Source organism: Artemia sp. Qi Xiang Cuo, chromosome 17, assembly GCF_049724085.1.
Source record: "Artemia sp. Qi Xiang Cuo chromosome 17, ASM4972408v1, whole genome shotgun sequence".
Classification (NCBI taxonomy): Eukaryota; Metazoa; Arthropoda; class Branchiopoda; order Anostraca; family Artemiidae; genus Artemia; species Artemia sp. Qi Xiang Cuo.
This window is the reverse complement of record NC_142810.1, coordinates 58,315,840-58,342,157: the sequence shown is the minus strand read 5'-3', so window position 1 is coordinate 58,342,157 and position 26,318 is coordinate 58,315,840. Positions and strand designations below refer to the sequence as shown.

General features: G+C 36.0%; 1 protein-coding gene across 3 annotated transcripts in view; it reads right to left on the bottom strand.

The window, feature by feature from the left end:
• Positions 1-503: 503 nt before the first annotated feature.
• PolD2 (DNA polymerase delta subunit 2) overlaps positions 504-26,318 on the bottom strand; it is a 168,249-nt gene continuing 142,434 nt past the window's right edge. For all 3 annotated transcript variants that reach the window (XM_089103041.1, XM_089103042.1, XM_089103043.1), the window contains exon 8: positions 504-2,489. In XM_089103041.1, the coding sequence (XP_088959167.1) occupies positions 2,079-2,489 (411 nt within the window). In that variant the 3' untranslated portion in view covers positions 504-2,078. The remainder of the gene's footprint in view (positions 2,490-26,318) is intronic.

Sequence of the window (26,318 nt, the reverse complement as noted above, 5' to 3'; positions counted from 1 at the left end):
AAGGTAAAGCTGAAGCCTTCAATATATGGAATAAAGTTTAGATACGACATTTCACTAGTGTTGTCCGGTATTTAATATCAATTTCAATTTATCGATAAAACTGACCAAATATCGATATCGAAACATAAATATCCATATTAAAAACGATATTTGGAAATTTCAGACTATTCCCAGCATTTACTGACATCTATCAGTGAACATCCAACAGAAAAGATCCATTATGCAACAGTTATTGTAAGTTATTGTATATAGTTATATAATAGTAAGTTATTGTATAATAGTTATACTGTAAGTTATTTGAGCTATTACGTGCACATGGGTCATAAAAAGGCCCAAAGACTACATTACAAATCTCTCAATTGTGTTTTAGCACCAATGTATCTATAGTTTACACATCTATAGCTATCTATATCTATATATATCTATCTATAGCTATCTATATCTATAGCTAAAAAAGTTCAGTTTTACACCTCTTGCGGGTCAGATTGTATTTGGAAAGTGTGAAATAAGAGATTCAACATTTACTAGACCTACAGCAGACATAGTTAAGTTGACGCCACGTTGGAATGGAAAATTTGTTAAAGACTTCTTGCCTCTATGTTTTGATAGGTGTAGTTTTGTACCATACTGCATAAGTATACCTATCCGATAGAGGGATCCACGCACATCATTTTTAAAAAATTCCTTTCGAATCCGTCCTAAAAATTTACTTAATTCACCCCTCTCCCCCAAAAAAAACACAACAAAAAAAAACAAAAGCAACTGGACATATGTGCACCCTTGTTCAGAAACAAGCTTTTTTTTACTTCAAAGGCTTACCTTTTTTCATTTGAAAATCTTAGAAAACTTGACGGATAACTCGTGAACACGACCTTTGGTCCAGTATAATACCGGCTAATTAAAAGAGAACTGGGTACACTATTTCGGAGACCACACTGCATTTCGATGACGATAAAGACAAGTTCAAATAGAGATAAAATCCTTTTAATAGACAGTGATAAATTTCACAAAAATACTCCTTTCTTGAGATTTGTTCGAAAGATCGAACCCCTTCTCCATTAGGAAAAGTCTTGTCCCCCTCTAGGAGGGGTGGTACAAAAATTTTTTTTACAATTCAGAAATAAAATCGGGATGGGGTGGTTGCTCAAACCGGGAAACCTCCCTTCTCCTAGCCATGCCGTGTTTACATTTTCAGTTGTCCAAGTTTCAGTTGTCAGTTATTTACTCGTTCAGTTTTCAGTTGTCCAAGTTTGACGTAAATTCATGGAATCGGAATGTTCTTAGTAGTATATAGAAGTACAAAAAAAATACCATAAGTGTTTGACTAGGAATGTTGCTTCCCCCAAAAGTCTTAAAATTTTCCTAAAATATTTTTAATTTTCTACATAAAGTATCAATTTTCCAAAGTTTTATATTTGTGTCTCTTTCTAAAATGTGGGCACTTCGGAAGACGAAGGAGGATTTATTAGAAGTTTTCCAGAAGAATTGTCTACAAGTAGTTTCGGCTACCTCTTTGACTCACCGTATTTCTAACACTAAGCATTAAGAAGTATGTGGTTCCATCCCAATTTCTAGGGCTATAATATGAGAAAGGTTGAGATGGGTAGGACATGTTTTATGGAAAAAAAGATGACAGATATCCAAAGACCGTTGTTTTCGGCCATCCATCTAGGACCAAACGAAAAACAGATCGCTCCCAAATAGGCAGGGGGAGAGGTCGTAAGAAAGCATTTAAATGCAATTCGAGCTTCTTGGGAGAGGGTAAAGAGGGAAAGCTTGAGTAGACCGGGATGGAGAAGGAGTGTGCACAGCCATGTTGGCATCGGGCGGCTTGGAATTGGTCCTAGTAATAGAAGTAGTATATCCATTCCATTCTTTTAGTGTTAAAAACAGTATTAAAAACTGATATTGCTAACGGTATATATTATTTTTTTTAAAATTATCCAAAGAAGATTAGACTTACTCTCTTAAAGAACCTTTAAACACGCAAATACTCAAGACCTGTATAGACAAACAAAAATAATTGCATCAGTTAAACTTAGTTACATTGTAACTAAGTTTACATTAAACATTGTATTCTAAACATCAAGCATTTCAGTATCAAAATTTAGGATTTTAAATTCTAAATCACTTAAATCTACAAGGATTATCGATTTTGTTTCACTAAATTTAGGTATTGACACCAATAGAGTACCACTTTTCAATTCACACTTTCCACTTGGTTGATTACCGCAAAAATAGATGTCAGGCCTATTCCTAATTATAAAAGGATCTCTATCTGTGTATGGGTAGGATCCCAGGGTATCTGGACACGTTGGGGCTAGATGTCTCCATTCCAGCGTTCTGTTCATTATTGTCAGTGGGTCCGATTCTTCTGAGTTTCGATAAATATCCGTAATATTTTGACCTGATGTTCCCAGGATGAATCGATTTTCAACTAGGCAGGCGTATGGGTTTGTAACAGGATGGAATGTGTTGTAGTGGTTCGACTGCAAGACAATAATGTATAATTATTCAGTTATTAACATCAGAGACAGCAACCCAGGAAACAATTAGACAAGTACACTGCTGCATCACGTCAATGGGTATAAGTATTTGCTTATACACTTGTTTAAGAGCAAAAAAAAGAAAAAAGAAAAAGTATACGGACTTCTATGATTTGGATAAGCGGTCAAAAATGATACGGGGGGCTCAGCAATCTTTGGGTCTTGTTACTCATGCCGCCAATGAAAATTTTGACACAAACTTGGGATAACGTACAAAAAAAGGATTGAAATCCAATATGTAACACTTCTTTCACCCTCAATGAGACACACGGAAGCAAAAATAATCCAACCCTAAATACAAAAAGAGCAAGGACGTTTTTTTTTTTCTAATTTCGCTGAGCTGAACGTTTTCAAACTAACAATCTCAACTTGCCAATTTTCTACATTTTACATATCCAAAATGTGAAATAAACTTTTTCGCACGCGTACCAATGGTCTGCGTAGCGCAGGTACTGATCTCCTGATTCTCTGCCTTCGGCTGGGAGTGCAATGCGTGGTTGAGGGACGTGTTTTTTCCCCAGATTTAACCAGGTACGCCGCAGACTCCCGTTCCAAATCAAATTACCAGCAACACCAGGACTCAAACCTCTATTATCACGGATAAAGGATTTCAAGTTTGCGCCCTAGCCACTCGGCAAGGGCTGCTCGGTAAAATGGTAATACTAAATAAAATTACGCAATGGAGTAGAAAATCCGAGTAAATGTAGGCTTAATACCCAAAGATAATATTTAACTAAATAGTGACTCAATATCTACAAAGCATTTCTTCGTTTAAGTTTCTTCTTTGAAAATTTCTGCGAAAAAAAATACTTAAATCAAAAGGAAAAAAATAAGTTTGACTAAAGAATATTATACAAATAGATTTATAATTTTTTTCTATTGAATTTTATTATTAATATTTTTATGGTACAAAAGAAAACCAGAATACTTTCTGAGAGAGAGAGAGAGAGAGAGAGAGAGAGAGAGAGAGAGAGAGAGAGAGAGAGAGAGAGAGAAAGAGAGAGAGAGAGAGAGAGAGAGAGAGAGAGAGAGAGAGAGAGAGAGAGAGAGAGAGAGAGAGAGAGAGAGAGAGAGAGAGAGAGAGAGAGAATTGATGGTAGCACATGAAAAACCTGGATAAATTTAGAAACTGGAATTAAAGACCCTCCAAAAAGGAGAAGAATCATGATGGATGTTATGTAATGAAATTCAACATGTGTGAGACCCTTAAAGCCATAATCTACAAAATGAGAAGCTTCTCATTTTTCTTATTAATCGAAAGGATATTCAGTTGATTGCGGATTTAATATTTTTAGTCCTGAGCTTAATTGTTTAATTTGAATAATTACTTTGTTTTGAAAAGCAAACACACTAAATGAGTCCCTTTCTTGCAGTATTGCTATGCAAAAAGTAAATTTTGATTTAAAGAGTCACGGCTGATGGGGCCGTAACCCTCCTTGTACTTAGCTTACTGGATATGCTATCAAGAATGAAAACAGATGGAATAAAAACAAAGTTTTATTTTCCAAATGAAAAGGCTCTTTTAAAAACACAGCCAAACGGTATGTGAAACCAAAAAGACACGAATCTTTGGCACTTTAACATGGGTTCAATATTTTAAAATTAGTTTAAAATAAACTCATATCATTATTTATATTTGAAAACATTAAAAAAATTGAGTATATTAGATGAAAATAAACAATTTTTATAGATATTTATAAAAATACATAATATCAACTTATACAAATATAATATAATAAAATATAATATATAAATACGATACATCAATATAGCAAAATGAATAAAATATAAGTACAAAATATATACATAAATATAAATAGAAACATAAATGAAAAGAAAATGAAAAACAATAAAAACAATAGCATGCATGAATTAAAACAAAAGGGTTGAAAATTAAAACTACCATTACTAGTGAACATGCTTAATATTAAATTGTTGAAGACTGAATTCCAATTCCGATCTGGATTTATTTGAACACAGTATGATGAAGATGTAATTTTCCCCTTTTGTATTTCTGTTTATTTTTACCGAGATTGTAATTTCGTAACTGCCTGTCTGTCCCCACCACCCACTGTTAATAGGCGATATTTTATTTGAAATGAACACCCAATCTGTTAGTTTTTAATTCACAGAGAGTTTTCGGCTGGAATAGCATATAATGAATAAGTTTGGACTTGGGATATTATCGATATTGATGGCTGAGTCATTTGCTTCTTATATATTTTAGGCCTAGGGTTATAATGAAAATGGTGTGTCTTTAAACATTTGTTGTCAGGACAGGCCTGGCTTAACCACCAGTCAGGCTAGGTAAGGCCATATGGCAAGGTAGGGTAAACTGACGGGCCTGGATATGGCCTGTAAGAACTTGACGGCTTCTGCCTGCTAAAGGAGGTGATCGTTATGCCAGTCTGATCTTTCCTGAAAGTAGGCAGATTCAATTCTCTTCTAGTAATTTTTATCGATTTACTTATTTTTGACTTTAATCCAACTTTATGAAATAGCTGCATAAGATATGAAATTGTAGCATTCTCTCAATTGAGCAGCGTAAGGAGGAGCTTCAGATGTTGCCAGAAGCTCAAGCTATAGTTACTCAGAATTAAAATACCCTTGGTGTCACTCTATGACAGTGAATTAGATAAAAATAAACAAAAAGTTTCTTCAACTGAAAGTAAGGAGCAACACTAGAAACAAAGTTTCGGCGATGTGCCTTTCATAATGACAAAAGACAAGCCGAGGCAAAAATTAAAGGTCCAATAAAAAAAATGTAATTATACAAAAGCACCACTTCTAATTAAAGGTCCATTTGGACGTCATGACATCAAGAAAACGCTCAAAATGCCTGCGTTTAGAAGACAAGCGACAGTTAGAACCTATATATAGAAGCCTGCCGCGTGCCGTGAGACTCTATAGACAAGCGACAGTGAGAATCTATATATAGAAGCCTGCCGTGCAAACATATAAATGTTTTTACTCTTATAGCTTTAATAAATCAAATAATGTTAACATTTTGATTAATAAACATCAGTATATGTATATTAAACTGACAATGCACATTCATTGGTATCAGTAAAGTTCAAATTATGTTCTGGCCTTGGGAAGGCATAGGGGTTTTGAGCCCTACTCATGTTAATTTCTGCTCGTTTTGAGTTTCACTCGTTTATTTATTGTAATTTCTGTTCGTTTTGGGTTTCATTTACTTATCGATGCTGATTTGTGGTCGTTTCACGCTTGGTAGATTATTTGATTTTATTTTTGCTCATTTTTGGTTTAATGGAGTTCTTTACTTTTGTTTGAAAAACTTATTTTGTGGAAAAAGTTTTTTTTTAATTAATGTCTTTTCGTTTTATATTGACATAGTCTTCTCAGGGAAAAAGAAAATAATAGCTGAAATCTTTTCGTTTTTTTTCAAGACTTTATAGTTTGGCCTGCTATTTCTATGCTGGAGAAAATTTTTCAACAATTTTTAACAACATACACCCTTTTAAAATCTGGACACAAACAGTAGTGTTTAATTTAGTTTCAAACCTCCTCTAGTTGACCTAAAATAGAAAACTTGATACCATTCGCAAAAAAAAATCTGTTTACTTTCTTTGATAGCTTGGATACACTTACGCTATTTTGATTTGGTTACGTTTTAAGAGCAGAAGTAGCCCCGAAAATTTGAACATGATACCCTCAGTCGTTCTTGGAATACTGCTGAGATGCCTTATTGCAGGGTTCGGACAAGTCGGTTCATTTCAAATTATAGGCTCTGTCCTATTTTTAAAGGATTTTCCGGGCCAAAATATAGGCCAAATATAGGACTCGGAAGTCCTCAAGATCAGATCTGTAGTAGATGTCGTGGGATGCCTGGTCACATAAATTTGTCATTTCCCGAGTTTCTACATTTTTTTTTTTCAAATAAAAACTGTACAAATAGTAAAAAACAGTAAAAAATCAGATACTCATACTATGCCAATGATTGACTGATGATTGACTGCTTCTTGGGTATCAATTTCGATATGAGGAAAGTTTTTCTCTTTGCAAGAGACTTGTTCTGGACTTCACAGCTCCTTCGAGCAAAGAAACAGCTAGGGCAATGTCTATGAAACTCTTGGACTCGGCAGCCTTCTTCATTCTGTCGGTCACTTCCTGAAGTAGAGTATCTGCTACTGTTCTCTTTTCTTGCTCTGATGCTCAAAGTTTTTTCCTTTTGCTTTTCAGGTCTTATATTTCTGTCTTTTTTTCATGAGCCTCCAGCAATTTCCTCTTGTTGTCCTCTTCAAAAGCTGCTTTTTCCTTCTTGGATGGCTCTTCTTTTTTCTTTTCATCCAGATATTGTTGACACCAAGACCGTGCGGAACGTGCAAGATTCAACAGCTCTTTTGTAATAACAAACAGTTCTGGTTTTCCAGTAGCTTGGTAAGTTCCGGGTACTTGCTGTCCCGCGCTCATTCACCAGACCAAAATAATAGCTCCAGAAATGATCGATTCAAGTAATGTCCTCACGGGGTCCAGTTTCGCAAAAGCAGCCACTCAGCATGGGCGACGTCTGAGCTTTTTCCAATCGCAATCTCGCGTACCACAGCCGCTGTGTCTGCAATGCTTCTTGAATCCTTCATGTTGATCGGACTCAAATAGCGTAAAGCCTCTAAAGACCATCCTTATCCAGAGGAAATTTGTTCAAAATATGGTGAAAACCCGCAATAAAATATTTTCGCACATTGACATAGAAAATAGATTTATCTTTCACTGTTGCTTTCTCGCCAAAAGCTCGTTCCACATTTTCTGAAACTATGGGCTTTTCTGAAAAATTTTCAGCCAGGTTCAACATTTCTGGAGAGAAATTTTCAGTCTCGGTCACGAAATCTGGAGTAAAGACCCGTCCGCAAAGTGTCACAACTAGACATTTGATATTTGAGTGCAGAACATGAATGAGAGGTTCTTCTTTCTGGAACAGTTGGGTGAAACCCATGACCAGTTCTGCTGAGGCTAGAACAAACTCGAGTTGGGCCTTCATTGTCGTAATTTTGATAGAAGCCACAATCTTCAGAAATTTGGGAGTGAACAGAAGATTCTTCGGTTTTTTCTCTCTCGGCACAAAGTTCAGGAAGTACTCTAAGATTGCCGGCCACTGCTGCATAGTTGTAGCTAGGCACATCGAATCGTCAGTCAGCGGCTTGGGACATGCTTCATAGAAGCATTCTCTGGCACCCCCACTTTCTTTTGGCACTTTCGATAGTCTTCACAACCTGCAGGACAGCCGTCAAAAAAATACATGCACAAGAATAACAAAGTTGGAACTTTCTTCTCCGAACACCTGAAGACCGTTCAAGAAAGCGTTAAGGATTATACGGATGTTGCAAGTACCAATCTTCAACATTCCCTTTCCCGTCACTTTTTTTTATTCGGCATTGAACCTGTTCCAAACGCTTTTGTTGCCGTTTGGTCCGTCACCTCCAAGCGTGATCAGTTTTTCAAGTGGCAGCTGATTCTGCTCAATGGCTGACATAATCTTCCTATACAGTTCATCACTTGTCGCGTGGCCCATAAAACTTGTGCATAAATGTCTGCTCTGGATTTCGTTTCCGTATGAGGATCAATATCGAACACGTATCTATAACTCTTTCATACCAGCGTAGTTGGTTGTCTCGTCATATTCTAGTACAAAATATGACTGAATGTCCTTGCCAAGCATTTGCATACAGTACGGATGCAGCGCAACGGTGATTAGGTACGTGAGTTTCTTCGCACATAGGGACATTCTATCGGGGATCTTACCGGGGAACATCGCATGGAAGGTTTCGACAATATGGTCTGAAGAGTTAGCAGACATGGAACTTTATACCGTCTGAAGTGTCCATATTAACTCAGCTTTATAAGCGGCATCACGCTCACAAAACATGTTTGTACCAACTAATGGTTTATCTTTGGTTGTTTGATCAACTCAAGATTGTCCCATCAGGTGAAGCTGTAGTAGATGTAGTTGAGCTGTAACTGCGGCTTTATGTTCTGCAGATCGCACGTGTTGGTTTAGCTGAGCAACCACAGCTGTGCAACCAAGATTTTTCAAGCAGAGTTTGCAAAAGAACGAGTACTGGTCGTTCCCAGTCTTACACCATTCGTCAATCTTTCTACCGCTGCAATCCGTCTTAGCAAGCCATGAACTATTGAACTTGGTAGGCCCCATACTTAATTATCAAGCATCACCTGGAAAATAGCATCCCCCGATTAAAAGGCCATAAAAAGGAAGATGTGGATATTTCCCAAACTGGGCCGTATTTGCATCAGCCTTTTATAGCGTTCGTTCAGCCAGGAACCGCATAAGTTGGTAGAAAGAACTCCAGTCTCATTAAGCAGAGACTGCTAGCCTATATACTGATCTTCACTCATTTCGGACAGGCCCAACATGACAAACAACAAAACATAGGCTACTCAGTCAACACAACAGCATAGCTCAGGCAGAAGCAGCTTACAAAGCCCAACACAAAGCATTAGTTAAGTTCAGTCAGCTCAACAGTTGTAATTGATTATCGATCTACACCGAAAGACAGCACAGTTTACAAGCAGAGTCAAAAGCAAAGGAAACACATTTTGACTTACTTAACGAGCAGTCGAAATTGCAAATCATGAGCAATGTTCTTAGTGCTCTTCAGCCAAAAAATAGGAATAATAGGATTTTGGCCAAAATATAGGCATTTTATAGGGTGCATTAAAATATAGGAATTTATTGGAATTTATAGGCGAGTCCGAACCCTGCTTATTGGGAATTAACATTAACACAGTGCCTTTTGGTTTATTCTTAAGGCACCATTTAGTTTTTAAACGTAATGGGCAAATGAAAGGGTGGGCAAAGGAAGGGGGATTAGTTGCCCTCCAATCACTTCCAACTATTAAAAAGGGCACTAGCCATTTCTATTTTCAATCGAATGAGCCCTTTTCGAAGTTTCTAAGACAACTCCTCCGATACGGAGTGCCGTGGTCTAAAAAAAAAAAAAAAAAAAAAAAAAAAACAAAAAAAAAAAAAAAAAAAGACATTGTACACACATCACTCTTTACTATAAAAATGTCAAGCCTTCCAATCACTTTCGACTATTAAAAAGGGCACTAGCCCTTTCAATTTCCAATCGAATGAGCCCTTTTTGAGTTTCTACGTTAACGCTTTCTATAAACACCTTATATACCCCCAGGGCATAAATTATAACTCTTGCCTGAGGACTCTGAGGGGGTTGTCATTCACAAAGCCCAAAGTTCCAGAACTTTCAACTGCGTTTAGTAAAATGGCTATCTCAAAATTTTGATTGGATGTGTTTGGAGAAATGGTGGGCGTGAGAGGGGCATTAGTTGCTCTCCAATCACTTTCAACTATTAAAAAAGGCACTTGTCCTTTCAATTTCCAATTGAATGAGCCCTTTTTGAAGTTTCTACGACAATGCTTTCTATAAAAACTTATATACCCCCAGTGCAAAACTTACAACCCTTGCCCTCAGGGCTGTGCGGGGAGTGTCATCCTCAAAGACATAATTTCCGGACCTTTTAATTACTTTGAACAAAATGCCTATTTCAAAATTTTGATTGGATGTGTTTGGGGAAACGGTGGGCGTGAGAGGGGGGTTAATTGCGCATCAATCACTTTCGACTATCAGAAAGGGCACTAGCCCTTTTAATTTCCAATCGAATGAGCCCCTTTTGAAGTTCTACGATAACACTTTCTATAAAAAAAACCTTATATGCCCCCAGGGCATAACTTCTAACCCTTGCCCTGAGGGCTGTGGGGAAGTGTCATCCTCAAAAACATAATTTACGGAAGTGTTAACGGCATCGAACAAAATGTCTATGTCAAGTTTTTGACTGGATATGTTTTGGGGTAATGGTGGGTGTAATAGAGACGCGAATCTTTAATATCGCACCTTCGGAAACCAAAAAGGACCTAAGCGCTTGAACCTTCCAATCAAATTTTGAGCTAATTCGGAATTTTCTAAGAGTATAACTTCTAATGAAACTTGTAATTCCTCAAAGCCATAGCTTACACCCCTTGCCCTGAGGGTTGTATGTGAGTGTCCTTCTCAAAAATATAATTTATATCTGGATATCAACTACGCTGAGCAAAATGGCTAGCTCAAAATTTAGATTGAATGTGTCTGGATAAATGGTGGGCGTGGAAGGGGTGTTAGTTGCCTTCCAATCACTTTCGACTAATATAAAGGGCACTAGCCATTTCAATTTCCAATCAAATGAGCCCTTTTTGAAGTTTCTACGATCACGCTTTCTATAAAAATCTTATATGCCCCCCGGCATAACTTACAACCCTTGCCCTGTGGGCTGTGGGGGGGGGGGGGGTTGTCATCCTTGAAGATCTAATTTCCAGAACTTTCAACAAAGTTGAACAAAATGGCTATCTCAAAATTTTGATTGGATGAGTTTGGGGAAAAGGTAGGCGGGAGAGGGGGGCTAGTTGCACTCCAATCCCTTTCGACTATTAAAAAGAGCACTAGCCCTTTGAATTTTCAATCGAATGAGCCCTTTTTGAAGTTTCTAGGACAAAGCTGTCCATACAAAGCTTAAATGCCCCCAGGGCATAACTTAAAACCCTTGCCCTTGGGGCTGTGGGGGGAGTGTCATCCTCAAAACACAATATCTATCTGGAAATCAACTACGCTGAAAAAAAATGGTTATCTCAAAATTTTGATTGGACGTGTTTGGGGAAATCGTGGGCGTGGAAGGGGTGTTAGTTGCCTTCAATCACTTTCCACTATTGAAAAGGGCACTAGCCATTCCAACTTCCAATCGAATAAGCCCTTTTCGAAGTTTCTACGACAACTCCTTCGATACGAAGTGCCCTGGTATGGAAAAAAATTCGATAAAAAGTCCCCCAAAAATGTTTTGGGGAATGGTGGGCGTGAGGGGGGGGTTAGTTGCCTTCCAATTACTTTCAACTATTAAAAAGGGCACTAGCTCTTTGAATTTCCAATCGAATGAGCCCTTTTCAAGTTTATGCAACAACACTTTCTATAAAAACCTTATATGCCCCAAGGGCATAACTTACAATCCTTGCCCTGAGGGCTGTTGGGGGAGGGGGGTGTCATCTTCAAAGACCTAGTTTCCAGAACTTTTAACTACGTGAACAAAATGGCTATCTCAAAACTTTGATTGGATGTGTTCGGGGAAAAGGTGGGTGTTAGGGGGGGGGGGGTAGTTGCCCTCCAATTACTTTTGACTGTTAAAAAGGGAACTAGCCCTTTGAATTTCCAATCGAATGAGCCTTTTTTGAAGTTTCTAAGACAACGGTTTCTATAAAAATCTTATATGCCCCAGGGCATAACTTACAACCATTGACCTGAGGGCTGTGTGTGAGTGTCCTTCTCAAAAATATAATTTCTATCTGGATATCAACTACGCTGAACAAAATGGCTATCTCAAAATTTAGATTGGAGGTGTTTGGGGAAATGGTGGGCGTGGAAGGGGTGTTAGTTGCCTTCCAATCACTTTAGACTATTAAAAAGGGCACTAGCCATTCCAATTTCTAATTGAATGAGCCTTTTCGAAGTTTCTACAACAACTCCTTCGATACGAGGTGCCCTGGTATTTAAAAAAAAGCGAGTCAACTTTCATTGACTCGCTGCTTTTCATTTTCATTTTTAACTCCCTCACTTTTTAGCAATGGCCTTTGCTTTAGCTGTCCGTAGTGGTGTTGTTACAATTGATGGTCCAGGTGGTCGATTTTCCCAACTTATCACATTTGATAGTTTAGGTGTTAGTTCCACAGAATCATCATATATAGTAACTGCAACTGTAAATTTTGTTTTTTGGGTCTTCCTTTAGACAATGTTTTGGATAAATAACTGATTGTCTCAGATGAATAACTGAGTTATATTAGAGGAATGAAGTCATAAAATGGCTTGATGCAACTACTCATATGACGTCATTGTATTTTTTTACGTGCACAACATCATGGTAATTTTTACTGTATGACGTCATTTGCAAAAACCAAAATTAAGGCTCTTAACGATTTTTCTCAGACTTCTGACCTATCTAGGTCGTTTTTATGGGAGAATATCCCAAGATACCAATTTTACCGAAAAAAAATAAGGAGCCGTTTTCGAGAAAAAATACATGAATACATACAAAATTATTACTCAGATATAAAGATAGTATATATGGTAAAAACAGAGTTTCCTTTTACTGCAGAGGTTTTTACTTCCCTTATTAAAGTGTGTTTGAAACAGGTAAGGTTTCGTGATTGCTTGAAAGTTGTTAGGATAAGAATGATCTTGGAAATTATCAGCCTATTTCCCCCTAAGAAAAGAGCAATGAGGCTTCAATTTATTATTTACTTTTATTTATGTATTTTCCCAGGTTTATACCTATTGTAGTTTGCTTTTATGAATTATTTTTGTTACTATCCCATAGATGCTACAAATTATGTTTTTTGTCCCATTCTGTCTTAGTTACCGGATTGACACAAAATACACTTCAGAAATGAAGCAAGTTAATCTTTTCCATATATGAAAAATAATTTTAAAAATTTATTTTAAAGATAGATTGAAAAGACAAGGACACTATAGTTGACGGTTTTAAGTGAATATGGTAATGTCCATCTGTATTAAGGAGCACCACTTGACGAAGGACAATCTAAATTTTCTTCGAAGATCCATCCATCAAGAAGTGTTTCTTGTTACAGCTAAGAAGACGAGAGGGCACCCCTCTGGTGGTCTGGCTACATTTTCAAAAAGGGCTTTGAAAACAAAACTGATCTCTTCTACAGACAAAACTATAGCCTTATAAATTCAGGGAATGGTTCTTATGAATGTTCATATGTCACTGAATACCAAACGGCTGCTTATTTGACCCGATTCTCTTAAGTTTGTGACGATATCTCAAAGCTCCTTCAGGCTACGTGCTCCACGTAGCATATGTAATCCACGCCTCCCTGGAGTACGTAGCGACATTTTCCTGAACTACCTCTATCCTGCTTATATGATCTGTAACAAAAGCAAAGAATACGTACACTCACAATACTGGCGCTACGTCTGACTTAGATCATGTTGTCTGCTCGCAAAATGCAAATGTAGTCACCCCTATCAAAGTCCTTGAGTCCCAGACCTGCAGTGATTACCAACCAATTGAGTTAAGCCCCTCCGTTTGATATACCAAAGAGCAAACCTAAGTGGTACAACAGAAGAGACTGGTCAAGATGTGACAACGCTCTATTTTTGCTAACAGTGATTATTTTATTGTCTCTTAATAAAGTAAAAAACCGTCATTTAGCAGTCGGGGTGAGCCACTCCGCATCAAAGCTTGATCTTAATTTATATGTATCTCTACGTAGTGGAACAGAAGCAATAACATTCTTTTTTCATTCAGTTTCTCATCAAGTTTTGTTTTCTCATCAATTTTTTTTTGCCACCAGGAAGGGCATGAAGGTAAAAACAACTTTTACCAAACGGGCATTTGCGTCTTCCTCCTTTGTAATATCGACAATTTTTAGTTCTTAAAGTTAGTTTATAATCCCTGATTAGCCTCTTCTTTTCTTCCTTCGACTCGATCCAATATCTACTTGGAAACACAAAGTCAGAATGAACACGACACTCGGGACAAGATTTTACCACTTTCTTTTCAAGAGTCTCCGTTCTTCGCCAAGATCTGATGCAGTCAAGGCAGAATATGTGACTACAATTAGGCAAAAGTCCGAAACGCTGTCTACTCGCTAAAGGTTTTTTCAAAACTCTTTCTAAACATACGCCACAAACTTTGTCTTGAGACTGGGCTGAGAATTTCCGATCATTTTCATACAACTCTTGACATTCAAGGATGTGCTTCGTTTTATTTTGCTCATTTCCAGGTAGTATTGACTGAGAGTCATGAGAAACATTTTGAGGAGTCATTTTTTGATCTTTTCGTCGAATCGACATATCAAACACTTTAAGCTTTTGGGAAGCAACATACTGCTATATTAAGTATGTAAAACCGTGAAGCATCAATAATTGCTATAAAAAAACGTCTTCTATATTTAGGAATATAAATTTTCATTTCAAAGATTATATGAAAGCAGAAGAAAATTGTTGCATTGTTCAAATTATTATACGGTTTTCAAAAACTTTTACACTTATATAGATCCGTATTTGTCGATGTATTCATTTATGTGTCTCCATTGATTTTACTGCGGACACCAAACTTCCTAATTGGTTCCTAATTGATACACCTGATTGGTTTCGCTGTGAGAAATTATGAGCCAATAAAAGAACAGAAAGTTTTGAAACATAAATTTTTTCAATAAACAGATTCTGTTTCACCATGGTTTCTGATTCTACTGAAAGAGGCACTCTTTACTTACGGTTCTTTACCATGGATGTTTTCATAAACCAAATTAAAATCCGTTTAAACATTGACCTACGGCATACAAATCCGTAGAAACCTTGGTTAGTTTTATGGCATATTTTTTTTATGAGTAAATTTGGAATTAACTTGGCAAATAACCATACCAAAGGTGAAGAGACCAAAACTATTTTTTAACTACCTAGACTCTGGTGAAAGCTGGTGAAAGCTACCTAGACTCTGGTGAAAGACTCTGGTGATCTGTATTTTACGCCACTGTCGTTAAAAGTAAAGATGAAACTTAATTAGAAATTTTAGATATTTATTCTTTTCACTAGCTCCCATAACTTTACAATTGTTCTTTTCACTTAATATTCGCTTAATTTCTTTTCACTTTCACTGTTCTTTTTACTTTTCACTCACTTGTTCTTTTCATCTAATTAATTAATATTCGCATATTTTTCGCTTGATATTTCCCACTAAAAAATCAATCAAGTTTTAATAGAATTGTTTCTTTAGAAACAATTCTATTAAAATTATCAATTATCAATTAGAAACAATTCTTTCTAATTGATAATTATTTCTTTAGAAACTGTGTTCTCTTGTCGGTCTATATTTCTCGCTTAGCAAGAACGTATATCAAAAAGCCTTTCTATCATCATGGTTGCAGTATTAGCTACAACCTGGTCAAAAGCGAATCCTAACCCAAAATAACCAAAAATTCAAATCAGGTTTTGAAAAACTATGTTAAAAGATTAACAATCCTCATTTGAAACTGATTTAGCGATCTTAACTGTTATTTTGGTTACTGTTAACAGTAAAAATTAATTAAAAACTAACTTAATGAGAATTTTGTAAAAGAGCTTTTCACCCATTAAAAGTCGTGTCGGATAAAAATGAAATTTGCACCATTGAGAATCTTCATTGTTGAAAACCCCACACAGGAGAATTACAGTCCCCCATACTGAACAGAAATTTCTGTATCTTGCATCTTTTTTACGTTACGAAAGATGGTTGTAGAACAATTTTTGACAAAACTACATCTTCACGTACGAGATGAAATAACATGGGTATCTATTGAACAGTAGCTTCTCTGGGGTGTTATGTCATATTTGAGTGATTGTGTCACCTTATTTGCTGAAATACCATCTTATTCCTTGAAATGTCGTCATAAACTTATTTTCAGAGTATCTCTTGCATTGTATCACGGTTAAAACGGTAGCTGCAACCTAGTAAAGAATGAACCCTGGTCCATATTAACCGGAAAAAAAAAACGCGTTTAAAAAAACTGGCTAGTGATTTTTTAAATAAATAAATAGATGGATTTTTAATCTATCTATTTATATATATATATATATATATATATATATATATATATATATATATATATATATATATATATATATATTGTAAGAATTTCTCGTTATTGCATGTACAGCTTCAATCCGGGTTGTTTACTAAGGGACGAATTTCTTCTTGGTATCGCCTTGGAAGTGTTTTTGTTTGTATGATTTGAATCATAACAAGTACCAAGTGAAAAACAAGATTGTAGCCGAGGCAGGAAAAGGATTTGGAAAGGGTAGTCGGTTTTGGGAGCTTGCTGGTGTTAGTTGCTTGGCTTAAGATGTGAGTACAAACAATTTGTTCCTTTGAGTTTCATAATGCAAATTTACTTCTTTTTTTTCTCCACAGCGTGACATTGAGTCTCGCTGTAATATTATTAGTTAATTTATCTTAATATCATAAAACCCTTATTTCAGCATGAAGATTATGCAAACATTGTACTTATATTACAAGTTATAAATCTCTTTTGATTTTCTTTTAAAACGATACATTTAAAACCAAAAACCACAATTCTTTTCAAAATAAAACCTTTGCTCTTTTTAACTCTTGTGTTGTGTTCACTTTATCTCAAGTCTTAGGTACGGGTTATTTTTAGCACTTCTTCTTATATTTATTTATCTTCTTTTATATATTTATTAACCGACAGTATTTGAAGTCTGCACGCTACCCTAACTCTTATTAGTTCACCAGACTCTTGTTTAAACCGGTTACAATATTTAAATATATTTATATATATATATATTCAATCTATCTATCTTAATTTTTTAAATAAACAGATCCTCTGTTTCACCATGGTTCCTGTTTCAAACAATTCGTGGTAACAAACTGTATAGTAAGAGCGACCCGGCTCAATAGCAACCGAAACTCTAAAAAGCGGAATTTTGATACCAATAGATACATCAAAAGAATCTGATTTTTATGTTAATTTTAAATATATAAGTTTTATCAAATTTAGTCTTACCCATCAAAAGTTACGAGCCTGGGAAAATCTGCCGTATTTTCGAAAAAAGGGGGAAACACCCCCTAAAAGTCATATAATCTTATAAAAATCATACTATCAGATTCAGCGTATCAGAGAGCTTTACTTTAAGTTTCAAGCTCCTATCTGCATAAATGTTGAATTTTGCATTTTTTGCCAGAAGAAAGATCACAGATGCGTGTTTATTTGTGTTTTTTCTACCGACAGGGGTGACTCTTTACTGACTGTTCTTTACCATGAATGTTATCATAAACCAAATTAAAATCGGTAGAAAACTTGAGTTATGGAATACAAATCCGTAGAAGCCTTGGTTAGTCTTATGGCATATTTTTTTTTTACGAGTAAATTTGGAATTAACTTGGCAAATGACAATACCAAAACCGAAGAGATCAAAATCAATTTTTATATACCTGAACTCTGGTAAAAGCTTAACCAGGATTTTACGCCAGTGTCGTTAAAAGTAAAGATGAAACGTAGATATTTATTGAGATATTTATTGATTTATATTTATTGATTTATTTAGAGATATTTATTGACACACTCAACATAGCACTAAGAAACGCTAAAACTGAGCTGTTTGCAAGGTAGATACAAATTTCAAAAACACTTATTTCATTTACTTTATCCCGTGAAAAATGCAACAGAAAAATGCTGATACCGCGTTGTGCAGCAGTAAACTGGTTCCAACTTTTCTATCTTCTGGTGAGTGAGTTCAGGGGTGCGTTCGGGGGATGATACACCAGTGTTTTGAACTTCATAGAATGTATCGTCCAAATTTATTTACAAGATTTTGGTGGCGGTTGTGGAGTGACTCAAATCCCAGTAATTCAAGGGTCTTTTCGTAGGAACATCATAATTTTACAAGCACGTATTTGTATGGCCCCAATATCTTGGCCTTAGCATGGGGCTTAATTGAACGCTTAGGCCCTAAACAGGACACGCGTATTCTAGTACAGGCAGACAATCACACAGATTCAGTTATGATCAGAATGTTCAGAGGGAAGGGGCTTTGAGCCCTCTCCTCCTTCTCTTTCTATAGTCTTACTAGCAACAATACAACTCAACAAGGGCCGAAACACTGGTAAAAATTACTTATAGCAAATTTGGACACTCGTAGTAGAGTGAGTGTGGGTCAGGTGCCGTAGACAACAAAAGTGCAAGAACTACGGTATAATCTTGATCCCGCAGGATATTCCTGCCTCTTTTCCCTTCTCCATGAAATGAATTTTTATGAATCTCAGAAGCTGCTCGAGATGATAGCAATTTGAGCAAAGTTTTGGTCTGGTCAAGAAACTCTTGAGCTCAAGAGCTATTTCATAGAGGATCATGCGACATAGCTTGGTTCGAGAGATCAGTCAGGGCGAGCAAAGCTCGAACTTCGATATCGTCTTTACGTGCTGCTACACTGGCATATCTTTCAACGAGTAGCAATAAACAGTCTATGTACACAGAGAAACGGTAGGCTTACTTGCGAAAAATAGTCTGGCCAAAAATGTTTTTGTTCTTTTTACTAGCTTAATATTTACTACTACAGAACACATCAAGTTTTAACAGAATGGAGTTAATTATATCTTTAGAAACTGTGTTCTCTTGTCGGTCTAGATTTCTCGCTCAGCAAGATCGTATATCAAAAGGCCTTTCTGGTATTATGGTTGCAGCAATAGCTACAACCTGGTAAAAAGCGAACCCAAAATAACTGAAAAATTAAAAATGTGTTTTGAAAAATTTTGTCAAAAGAAGAAGAATCAACATTTGAAACTGATTTAGCATCGTAACTGTTATATTGGCTAATGCTAAAGGTAAAAATTAAGTTGAAACCCATCAAAAGTTGGGTAGGATCAAAACGAAACAGATACCATTGGAGATCGTCATTACAGAAAACCCCACATACGAGAATTACGATCCCCCATGCCGAACAGAAATCGCCAAATCTTGTGCCTTTTTTAAGTAGCACTAGATAGTTTAGAAGATTTTTTTTTTTTTTTTTTTTTTTTTTTTTTTTTTACAAAAACTACAACTTCATATAGAAATAGTTCCTTATTGAGAAGGCTAGGTCTATCGGTGGCCCTAGATTACACGGCCAAACAAAGAGAGGCCCGTAAACACTTAAAGGAAATTATGAATCTTGCATGAAACGACGGCCGTGATTCAAAGTTACGAGGTGACAAGCTGTTTATCCAAGGCCGACTATTCAGGTACGATGGAAAGGCTGTGATTGAGCTTAAGAGTAACTTGGTGCCAGTTAAAAAGCTTGGTCCACCTCCTAGTGCTAAGCTCCCAAATGACCTCGCTGATATCCCAATGGGGTTAGATAGTGATGCCAGTGATAACGATGCCGAGACAGTGATACCATCGACAGCTTATTCTCAGGTAGTATCGGCAACTAGAAGGCCTGCTAGTGCTGTTATTAGCCCTATAGACCTACATCGACCAGGCACTCGTAACGTGGCACCCAGAGAAACCATTCTCCAAGAAAAGGATTTAACAGAAGACCTCGCAGTGGTTTTTCCAGTGACTTTGTTGATAATAGACAGCGAGATATGCTAACAGATATTAATAGTCACAGTCGTGAGTATTACCATTTTGCCTTTTCCCCGTCAGAGGCTAGGAACAAGAAACTCCAAGAAGAGGCTAATGGTACTAACGCACTGACAGCAAGCGTAAACGTATAGTAAATAAAGGGCCATATATTGAGGTTAGCGTCATGGAACATACAAGGACTACGTGATAAGTTGCCTTTTTTATATGATGAATTACTTTCGTTTGATGTGATTTCGTTTATTGAAACATAGAACGATCATTCTCCTATATCACCTCTCCCAGGGTATTTGGTTGAACAGGTGGTGCGTAAACCAGCAAGAAATGATACATATTATGACGGCATTTTGGTTTTGATTAAATCATCAGCTATTGATGGTTATGAAAGAGTTAATAGTAGATCTGAAAACTTACTTAGGCTGCGTTTTAAATGTGTGAAGAAATTAATTTTGGGTGTTGTGTATATCCCTCCATAGAATAGTTCGTATAGTCGTGAAAATACTTGGGAACTTTTAGATGATGAACAGTCGCTAATACAAGAAAGTTATAGTGATTTGGAGTGCGTTTTGATGGGGGATTTCAATGCTTATACCGGTGTTGAAGTTGAGGTTCCAGATTTATTAATCCTAGGTTTAGGAGATTTGGTCTCAATTTGTTGTAGAATACCACGAAGTAAAAAGGATGAAAAAAGAAAAATAAATGTTTGGGGAAGAAAGCTCCTGGCGCTTTGCGGGGAACATGGTCTGATGATTGCGAATGGAAGCTTTAGAAATGGTAAGGGTCTGGGCAAGTTTACTTGCCTTTCGGGCCTAACTCCAAGTGTTGTAGATTATAAGCTGATTAATACGCAACTTGCACCTGAGTCGATTGATATGGATGTACTATTGTTTTTCTTTGTAATAAGGTGTTAACTTCAGGACAATGGCCAAATGAGTGGAAGAGATCATTGCTTATGCCACTTTTTAGGAGAGGAAACCCCAAGTTTCACATTAATTATCGTTTAATAGCGCTTGTCCCGGCTTTAAGTAAAGTAATGGAGAAAATATTGGATGCCAGGCTTTCTAAATGATTAAATAAAAATAATATGATACATAAAGAACAAGGAGGTTTTAGGACAGGATACGGGACGGTAGATAAATATTTATTTTAAAGGCCTTAATTGATAAGTATGGAAGGGAAAAACTTGTCTTTATGTGGGATTTCTGGATCTCCATAAGGCGTTCGACAGTGTCGACAGAGAGCTATTGAAGGATGCCTTGTTTATAATTGGCCTCCCTCATTTGTTTGTGAGGCTGATAGTGAGTATGTACATTTGTGTGAGTGGAATCGTGTTAGTTGGTAACATATTTTCTAGACTTTTTAATATTAAGCTGGGAGTAAAACAGGGCAGCAATCATTCTCCTAAATTGTTTAATATTTTTATAAATAATGTTGTTGATTTTCTAGAGAATAGATGGGCTCAAAAATTTAGTCTAGGGATCCATAAACTATCACTTTTATTATCTGCAGATGATATTGCTTTGGTGCCTAGTACACCACATGATTTGCAGACGCTTCTGAGTCTTATAGAAGAATATTTGCAGATGAAAAAATTAAGGCTGAATGTTGAAAGGAGTGAAGTTGTTATTTTTAAAAAAAGGAAAGTAAGTGGCGAAGACAATTATAGATTTAAATTTAGTAATAAGGAACTGAAAATGAGTAAAAGAATACAATATTTAGAATTTGTTTTATCGCAAAATGGAAGTTTAAAGAGTCATGTTGATGAAATAACTAATAGAAGCTAAGTGGTCATGTCTGCAATTTTTAGAAATCCGACGATAATAGGAATTAAAAACCTAAAAATGCATAAAAGAATATTTATTACAAAAGTTTTATCAGTTATAGAAAATGGAGCAGAGATTTGGGGCGGAGAAGCGGCACAGAAGTTGGAGTCCCTCCAGCTCCAGTATTATAAAAGACTGTTTGGGTTACATCAGACAACTCATTCACAGATTTTGAAAGGTGATATGGGCCTGTTTTCGTTAAAGCTACGTAGGTCTATTTTGATGCTTAGATTTTGGTTGAAGCTCATTAGGTGTAATGAAGACAGACTAGTAAGAGCAGCTTATTATGAGACGTTGAGTTATGGCTCGAAAACGTAATGGCCATCCCAAATTAGGTCATTACTAGAAAGAGTGGAATGCCTTACTTATGGAATGATGGTCTTGGTTCCTGTGATCTACCAACAAATTTAGTAAGATTTATCTTAGAGGGTCACGAAATTCAGTATTGGCAAGGGCTGGTTTTAAATTCTACTACATTGAATGATTATAATCAGGCTAAACCTAGTTTTGGAGATGAAATTTATTTTAAATTTAATTTACCGGCTATGATTTTATGTCGATGGATGCAGCTTAGGGCGAATTGCCTTCCATTCCAAAGCAGGCGAATGGTATTCGAAAGGGGGGTATTTGATCCTGAAGGGCAGTTCGTATGCTCTCTTTGTAGATACAAAGACGAAGATTTAGGACAATTCCACCAGAGATCTCCGAGACTTTCCGATCTAAGGGAAACATGCTTGCTTGACATTTCATTTGTGTTTTCTAGCATTCTACGAAATAGCATTCCAACTATAATGTTTTTTGTTATCTTGCACACAGACGAGAGCTTAGAAAGAACGAAAAGTTTTTCAATTAGTGATTATTTATTACATGGAACTACATTTATTTTCTCGATAAATTACGATTAGGTATTTTTTTCTATGTATCATGTTAATGTGTGTTTCGTAATTTGTTTTGTTGTGATTTCTTAATTTTTTATAAATTTTTGTGTGTATATGGCTCTTGGGCTTTGGGAATACACGATCTATCTATCTACATATCTATCTATACAAGATGGTATAACACGGGTATCTTTTGAAAAGTTGCTTCTCTGGGATATTATGGCATATTTGAGTAGCTTTCTTACCTAATTCGATGAAATTCAGTCATATTCCTTAAAATGTCGTCATAATCTTAATTTCAGAATATCCCTTGTATTGTATCATGGTTACAACGGTAGCTGCAACCTAGTAAAGAATGAACGGTCCATAGTAACCAAAATTTAGAAAAAAACGCTTAATAAAAACTGGCTAGTGAAAAAAAATTGCTGTTTAAAGCTAATTCGGAAATTCGTTACTATAATTCGTAACTATTATCTCGATTAGTCTTGGTTGTAAATTTAAGTCATTTCTAAAGCAACTTTATGTGAATTTCGAAAAACAGCCTGAAACCCCTAAAAAATGGCGTCGGACCGAAACAAAATGTAAACCGTTTCGAACTGCCACGACCAAAAACTTAATACCGGAGACTTACAGTCTCCTGGCTTGATCCAACACGGAAAATCAGTTTTTTGCGGTGAGGCACTGATGCTTCATTCCACAGCTAGCTCCACACCCCTCCTTTTTGTCTGCACTGCTAACAGGGCACAGGAACATCATAGAAAGCTGTTGGATAACGAGCAAATGAAAGAACACGGGAACGAACACATGACATCCTTATTTCTTAATAACTTTAAGTTACCAAAGGCCATGGTTCGCCCTTTACTAGAATTTACTTTTTGAACAAAATTTCGATCAATAATGAGGGAAGGGAGCATCTAAAAATGCCAAGAAAGGCTGGTTGCTCTCCAATAGCCCGTCAAAATCACCCTCAACACCCCCTTGAACTTTCAACTTAATGCCCTCAGCCATTCCTTAGACATTGATGATACATCTCTGACAACCAACATGTATACAGTGTTGTTTTATTGTATTGGCACCACTCTCCAAAACTGTGGGGTGATGTATGTTATCACTGTAGGCATAGTAATTTGAGCTTGAGACTATTTTGAACAAGATGGCTATTTAAAATTTTGATTGAATCTTTTTGGCAGAAGGACAACTAAAAAGGTCATGGAAGGGGACTGGCAGCCATTCAACCACTTTTAAACCACACTTCAACATGTCCTGAAAGTTTTAACTTAATACCCACAACTTTTCTTAAAATATTGCAGATCTTCCTTTATTAGAAACTGAGTTCACATAGTGTCTTTCAATTTAGTATATCATACCTCTTATCTTTCTCTAAAGTTTCAACTTAATGCCCTTAGCCTTTAAGGATACACCATGAATCAAATCTTTCTCTTTTTTCTAATGATAAATCCTGCATGTGAATTATGTGCGAATTACATAGTTTACAATCCTTGTCCTTGGGCTATAGGGAGCATGACATCTCTTGAAATATTTACTATAAAATATTTCTTAACATTGCACGTGATCGTCTCTTAAAGGTTACTAGCTACCGCTGCAACCCGGATTACAAACAGGAAAAAGGCTATAGCTTTTCTTAATTGGAATAGTAAGAGACGACCAGGGTACAACCTACGATTATGACATCATTGATCAATCTTTAACATGATCAGCATAAAAATCCAATTCTTTTGATGTATCTATTTGTATCAAAATTCCGTTTTTTTTTAAGTTTCGGTTACTATCGAGAAGAGTCGCTCTTACTATACAGTTCGTTACCACGAACTTTTTGATTGTTTCAAAAATCAAATATCTTTGAAAAGACTGCAGTATCAAAAATACATACAAAAAGACATCAAAAATACAGTTTCTTTTTGTAAAAAGTGATTTTATTTTAATTTTTGTTTTTTTATTAAAAAAGCCACTAGAACTTTTAATTTCCGTTGGAATTAGCCCTTTCGCGACATTCTAATGTCACTGGGTTGATACGATAACCCCTGGGGAAAAGAAAAAAACAAACAAATAAACACGCATCCGTGATCTTTCTTCTGGCAAAAATACCAAATTCCATGTTTTTACAGATATGACCATGAAACCTCTACAGTAAGGTTTTCTGATACGCTGAAACTAATGGTGCTATTTTCACTAGGATTCGAAGACTTTAAGGGGATGTTTTCCCCTTTTTTCGAAAATAGGGTAAATTTTCCCAGGCTCGTACCTTTTCATGAGTAAGACTAAACTTAATGAAACTGAAATATTTCAAATCAGCATAAAAATTTAATTCTTTTGATGTATCTTTTCATGTTAAAATTCCGTTTTTTTAGAGTTTCGGTTAGCCTACTATTGAGACGAGTCGCTCTTACTATACAGTTCGTTACCACGAACTGTTTGACAACTTATAAACACTATGATAAAACTAAAGTCAAGGAGAAAATGGCTAAATTATCTAAACTGCAAAAATACTTCAGGTATGAGAGTAAAAATTTCCTGCTATCAAATACAACTCGAAATATTCTTAAAAATGTGAAAATTAGTTCTTTTTTATCTTGAGGTTATCCCCACAATTAAAATTTCAGTTACTACGAGCTAACGTTCGTTATTTGTTATAAACACGTCATAAACACTATGATAAAGCAAAACCCAAGGGAAAAACTAGCTAAATTATGTAGACTGCAAAAATATTTAGGACATGATAGTAAAAATTTATTTTTATTGAATACAACTCAAAATATTCTTAGAAATGTTAAAGTTAGTTTCTTTTATCTTGAGGTTAAAGTTATTTGATAAAAGAAATGAATTAGTTACATAATTCAAAAATGAAGTTTTTCGTTTTCATTGTTATCTTTTATTTTAAGTTTTACTTGGTCAATACCGGTAAATGTGGTGCATTTTCAAAACACCACAGGATTTGTCCTTCAGTTACTAATGGTGTAGTTGAATTACTGAAAATTGAAGAATATAAGCCAGATTCTGTGTTTGATACGAAAAAGATCGATTCGTACAAAATGAAAGTGGAACAGACCTTTAGTGAGTCTACTGAGGAGTATTATACCGTAGATGATACTCTTTGGATTGACGAGAGAAGAAATCTAAGTACATGGTTCAACTTAAAAGTCGGAAAAAGCTACGCTGCTGCCACAAGTTTAGCCTATGACAGTAATATTAGGGAAAGGTACTTAAAATTTTGCAGAGGCTGGTACAAGGAATGGGATGAACTCACTGAAGAGCAAAGAAAGTGGCTTTATGCAGTAAAGAGCAATTGCAAGAAAGATATCCCGTTTCCTGAGTCTAGGGTTGAGGCCCAAGCCCAGTTTTCGGAGTCCCAGGCCCAAACTCCAAGTCTTAGGAGTTTATTATTTGTTGTCTTATTTGTTATGTTGCTGTATTGAGTTATTCGGAATGTTATTGATACCGTAATGTCGTCTGTAATTTTTCTGTCTTAGGTGTGTTATTCGTAATGTTGCTGCATTGATGTATTCATAATATTATTTACAATGTTATTTATAATGTTTCTGTGTTGTCTTATTTGTAATTTTGCTACAATAGTACTTAGCTCAACTATTTGTTGTCTTAGATGTCTTATTTGTATTAGTTGTCGTATTTGTATTATTGGATGTCTTAGTTGTCTTATCCTAGCTAAAATAATGAAAATTATATGAGTGAACCACAGGGCTTAGTTCCTTTGGGCTTGAGTTTGTTCTTTACTATAAAGCCTTTGAATGAAATATTTAATTTGCTGTGGGCTAGAGCTCGTTCTTTATTATAATTAGCTTAGAGTCTTAGCTTAGAGTTTTTGTTAGAGTTCTAGTTTATTCTAGTTTTAATTAAGAGTTTAGAGTTTTCAGCTGAGAGTCTTAGCTTAGAGTTTTTG